General features: G+C 47.3%; 1 protein-coding gene across 1 annotated transcript; it reads left to right on the top strand.

Moving 5' to 3' along the window:
• The first annotated feature begins 537 nt into the window (after window positions 1–537).
• DLA-DOA (HLA class II histocompatibility antigen, DO alpha chain-like) lies at window positions 538–5,193 on the top strand. Its single transcript, NM_001313787.1, is given in 5 exon segments — window positions 538–660; window positions 1,839–2,087; window positions 2,518–2,799; window positions 2,898–3,033; window positions 3,265–5,193. Coding segments are annotated over 5 exon segments (753 nt in total). The 5' UTR covers window positions 538–578; the 3' UTR covers window positions 3,269–5,193.
• Window positions 5,194–5,634: the final 441 nt, after the last annotated feature.

Raw genomic sequence — 5,634 nt, 5'->3', positions numbered from 1 at the left:
ACTTTTTTTTCACACAATGAAATAAAGTAATATTTTCCAAAACAATTTAAAGGTTTAAAGGATTTTAATCCTACTGTGTATTCAACATCTCCTTTTCAAAGTTCCTGAGTACAGTTTATATTATTATTATTATTATTATTATTGCCTCCAAATGTGTCTGCAGAAACTTAGAGGGGGACTGGGTTTCTCTACACCACAGATCACAAAGCAAGATAGAGGCTTTGTTTGAGCTCAGCTGTGTAGTTCTCTGATGGCCTTTTCTCTTCCTTTGGTGGGTCTCTTCTTAGAGTTTGTAGTAATGGTTGATTAAAGCTCTGCCATCTCCCAAACAGAAGCTTCCTTTTGACTCTTCTGTGGACCAGGCCTCCGTGGTGCAATGAGGGCCCAGTGTATTCTTCCACCTTCCACCTAGGCTCCTTACTTCTTCACCCAACAACAGCCACTTTAACTCAAGGAGTGTCTCTGATTGGCTGAATACAGCAGGGGTCTTCCCCATCCTAGAGTGTTTCCTTCCTCTTTTCTTTACCTTCTGCGGCAGCCCGACTCTGAGAGACTTACTTGGTTAAAGCACCAGGGCAATGGTCCTCAGTAGGGGGCTGGTCCTGGTACTCTACACCTTGATGAGCCTCCTGAGCCCCCATGAAACTGGGGCCATCGAGGGTGAGTGCTGAGGGGGATCGGCTGAGGAAAGGAAATTTAGGGTTCTATGAGAGACAGTATAGAAAGAACATAGATTGTTCTCCTTCTCTGGCTTATGGGCAACTTCCTTTACCGAGAGATCCTCAATCTCTCTCACCTCTATCATGTTCATTGCAGACCTAAACATACAGGTGCAGCTCAGTGTAGCCATGCCAGCTGCAGGTTCAGGTGCCTCCCCAGCTCCTTCCTTCTTTCTGAGACCCAAACCTCCATTCTCCTTCCGCCAAGCACAGTGACTTTTCTGTCACTTCCTGACTTGGAGTGTGCGCATTCAGGTCCAGTTTTACTGCAATGTTTATCGCCATGTGGATAGTCAACTGTTTATCCTGCTCTAGACATGAGCTCCTTGAGTGAGGGATCCACAGCTGGTTCATCTGTATTTCCCTGGGGCCTGACATCATGCTGGGCACATAGTAGTCCCTCGATGACTGCATAGATTTCTAGAGGTCCCTTACTGATTAAAATCTAACCCAAATTTCCAGAGAACTAAGCCTCAGTTATGGAAAGAGACACCTTGGATCATAATCTCTTGAGGTGGAAGAGCTGGGGCATAAACCTAACTTGAACTTTGGACTCCTTTTCCAGTGCTCTCTGCAATACCCCAGGCTGCTTTTTCCTGTCTGTTTGATCTCTGTCACAAATCTTAATTCTTACTTCTGCCAGCCATCACCTATTCTCCCCTCCTGCCCACATATACTGCATCTCTGTGCCCAAGGCTCTACTTATGCTCCCATCCTTAATCATTTTCCCTCATCCCACTCCCTCATACCACTCATCTCACACACAGGACCTCATAGCACAACTAGAGCTGATGATCATGGCTACCATTTAACTTTGAATCCCAAGCATGATTTGAGGCAGCCTCTCTTCTTCCCAACCTGGTATGCTGGACTGCACTCGTGTCTCTCTGTTCCTGCCAGTGTGTTGGGCACATGTCCGTGTCCCTCTGTCCTCTCCTTTCTCCCCCCCCCCCCCGCCAGCAACACTTCCACTGTCCAAAGACCAGCTCAACAGCTCAACTTTGCCCTCATAGAGAACCCAGGATGGGATGTAGGCTCAGAAATTTAAAGTGTCACCTGCTTTAGATGAGATTGATACATTTTCTTTTCTGTCTCTGACCCTGAACTCACTCAATACAGCTGATCACATGGGCTCCTATGGACCAGCCTTCTACCAGTCCTATGGTTCCTCGGGTCAGTTTGCCCATGAATTTGATGGGGAACAGCTGTTCTCCGTGGAGCTGAAGAAGAGGCAGGCTGTGTGGCGTTTGCCTGAGTTTGGCAACTTGGCCCACTTTGACCCACAGAATGGGCTGGCCAGCATCGCGGTGATCAAAGCCCACCTGGATGTCTTGGTGGAACGCTCCAACCGCACCAGAGCCATCAACGGTACCCACCTTTCCTCTCCTTGTTCCCTCTGCTACCCTGTGTTAGGCAAGGGAGGCCCAGAGAAGCTTCTTCCCACCTCACAGGCCTCCATCTGCTCCAGCACATCTCTCAGCCTCTGTGACTGTTGTAATCAGCCCCTTTCTTTTCCAGGAGGCTCTTGATCTTCCCAGACCCCTTCAGCACACTCTTCCTTCTTGAGGACTGACCCTTCCACCTGGATGCCCTCTCAGGGACCTGTCAGATACAGGGGTTCCAGGTGCCCCCCTCTCAGCCTCTTCTCCCTCTGCACCCCTCCCACCCAAGCTGTTACATCCCAGAGCATTTCCTCCCTGTAAATGGCTAAATAGGAGGAAACATTACTTAATCCAAGTCCTAATGAAGCCCAGGTACAGGGATGAGCCTTTGGAATTCAAGGCCTCATTTTTCCTAGTGCCTCCGAGGGTGGCTGTACTCCCCAAGTTTCGAGTGGAGCTGGGCCAGCCCAATGTCCTCATCTGCATTGTGGACAACATCTTCCCTCCTGTGATCAATATCACCTGGCTGCGCAATGGTCAAATAATCAGCGAGGGGGTAGCCCAGACCAGCTTCTATTCCCAGCCTGACCATCTGTTCCGCAAGTTCTGCTACTTGACCTTCGTGCCCTCTGCAGAAGACATGTATGACTGCAAGGTGGAGCACTGGGGTCTGGAAGAGCCGCTTCTCAGGCACTGGGGTACGGAGCTCCTCACCAGGTCACTCTCCACAGACCCATGTTTCCTTTGCTCTGGAATCCTTTCTCTGAACCCCCTGACCTTTCCTTTCTCCCCCAAGAGCCCCAGGTGCCTATCCCAGTGCCAGACACCATCGAGACTCTGATCTGTGCACTTGGCCTGGCTCTCGGCCTGGTGGGCTTCCTTGTGGGCACCATCTTCATCATCAGAGGCACGTGCTTGTCCAGCGGCCCCAGGTACAGAGGCCCCCAGGAGTCTGGGGGCAGGAGAGTGGGTGTCTCTGAACAGGATGGGGTGCAGGATCATTCTTTGGGGAGCAATGGGGCCAATGGGAAGGGTGAATAGACAAGTAGCGGGCAGGGAATAGAAGAGTAGAAGTGATGAGGGGGTGAGGTTTTGGGGAGGTGGGCAATCAGAGATAGGATCCCAGCATTGTGAGCTTGATTATATGCTTTTTACCACTTTAGGTAATGAGCCTTCCGAGAAAGGATTGTGGGAGATGCTCTATGGATTCCTTGCAAGTTTCTGACAGCCTTTGCATACTCAGTGCCTCAGTCTACTAAGTATATCTCTATTGTGCTGACTTTGGATGGGATCAAACTCTGTGCTATAGGTCTGTCTCCTCCCTTAGACCTGGTACTCACTGCAGGACTGGTGGGGCAGCAGCTAGCTCCCCTTCCCACCCCCAACACGTACACACACACATACTCACACACACACACACACTCACACACACACACCTCTTTCTTGTTCTACCCAAAGCTCTGGTTAGTGGCAATAAATTTTTAAATGGTGTTTGTACTGTATCATTTCTATCAGATCTTGGCAAGTTCTTCCAGGGTGTGAGGGATGCTGGAAGAGGGTATTCCAGGTGATGACTATTGAGCAGGACATTTCAACGGGGATAGGCAGCTATCCTCAGGCCAGTTCAGCTATGTCTTGTTCTGTTTGAGTCTCTATGGTGTGTTAGTTATGAATCGGTCCTCTCACAAGGACTTCATGAAATTTACCTTCTGAATTCAGATTTGCCCCTAAAGGAGTTTTCAGGAGAGGAAATGTTCATGGGAATTCTACTCTTGTCCAGATTTACTCTGTAATGAAGAGAACTTTGGTATACAGCCATGATCTACAATGTCATCTCCTTTTTCTACATCCCCTGGAGTCCCACGCATGACAAAGAGAGGTCCAAGGCTTGGATATGATGATTACTTCCTTAACCTGGGGTCAGTCATACCAGTAGAAGAGCTGGTTTAGACAGAGTTCAGGTGGATCTTTCTTAGTGGTTTTCAAACTGGAATGTACAGGAGAATCACTTGGGAGCCTTTTTAAAAGTACAGGCTTCAGCCAGATCTACTGAATTAGAATCTTGGAGGGTGAGGAGAGTGGTAGCAGTCTGCAATTTTAAACAAGCCCAGATGTTGCTGATGCAGCCACCTGAACTTAGACTGTGATCTGATAACTGGGACCCACTGACATAGCCTGATGCTAAGAATGGATCCCTGAGTTCAGAGGTGGTCCAGGAAGGCTTTCTGGGAACCTGGGTCTTTTAGGGCATAGGAGTTGGGGAAGATACAAGTAAGTAGGGGCAAATTGGGTTTGGCATTGTGAGGTTTGGTCATAGAGAGGAAAGAAACTAAGAGATCGTGAAGACACTGTAGATTTCCCAAGAGAGAGTAAGTTGAAAGGAATCAACGGCCAGAAGAAGACCCTGTTGGAAGGGGGAGAGTGGTCCTAGTGAAGCCTTTGTTTGCCCGTAACAGAAACCCTCCTAAAATGATCACAGATGTAAGCAGAGGATATTTACAATAAAGACACAGGAGTGGTGCCCTGAACCCAAAGGTGGATTTTAGCCAAGCCTTACAGGCAACAGAACTCAGAACTGAAAAGCCCATAGACTCTAGCCCATAGCCCATATCCTTTCTTGCTCTCTTTCTCTCTCTGGGCCATATGGCCTGTGTTGTCCCTCTGCATGTTAGTTGCATTAGCCATATCTATTCTGTCTCTGTGGACTATCCTTTTCATCTAACATGTCCGCCCGCAGCCACAGCACCTCAGCTGAACCCACCCAACAGCACTATCTCCCAGTGACAATTTTAAATTATTGGAAAAACAAATGAATGCCCAAACTTGGGGCAGGTGTCCATCTGAGTCCAATGTACCATGGCCAGAGGCAGAAGATCTAAGGCACAAACCCCTCTGAGGAAAGGGGTTGTTGGATCATTTCTCAAAAGAAAGAAGAATGTGTTGGTTCTCAGAAGACACCTCAAGATATGTTTGACCCCAACATGCCTTGATCTCTGCTGATCTTTTGCTTAAAAGTTAATTTGATCATCCTTGGAAAAGATGTTTCTCTGATCACTGTTCGAATGTTTAATAAGGTCATTAAAAGTGTTTTATTTTGACCAGAAGTCTACTTTTTTGCTTTGCATGTATTACACAGAAGTCATTGGAACTTCAGGGGACAATTCCAAATCTTTTAAATTTAGTATCTGCCTTCATAAGCACATTTTTCTTCTAGTTTCAGAGTAAACAGTCTCACTTTAAAAATTGTCCTCCCACATTTTTTTTTCTTTTTAAAATTTTACTTAAATTTTGGTAGTTAGGGAGAACCTGGGTGGCTCGTGGTTGAGATCTGCCTTTGGCCCAGGTCGTGATCCTGGGGTCCTGGGATCGAATCCTGAATCAGGCTCCCCACAGGAAGCCTGCTTCTCCCTCTGCCTATGTCTCTGCCTCTCTCTATGTCTCTCATGAATAAATAAATAAAATCTTAAAAAATAACTTTTGTTAGTTAACATATAGTGTGATATTGGTTTTCAGAGTAGAATTCGGTGATTCAT

The sequence above is a fragment of the Canis lupus genome, chromosome 12, assembly GCF_011100685.1.
Source record: "Canis lupus familiaris isolate Mischka breed German Shepherd chromosome 12, alternate assembly UU_Cfam_GSD_1.0, whole genome shotgun sequence".
Lineage (NCBI taxonomy): Eukaryota > Metazoa > Chordata > Mammalia > Carnivora > Canidae > Canis > Canis lupus.
The sequence above is the reverse complement of the archived record's forward strand: the minus strand, read 5'-3'. Positions and strand labels throughout refer to the sequence as shown.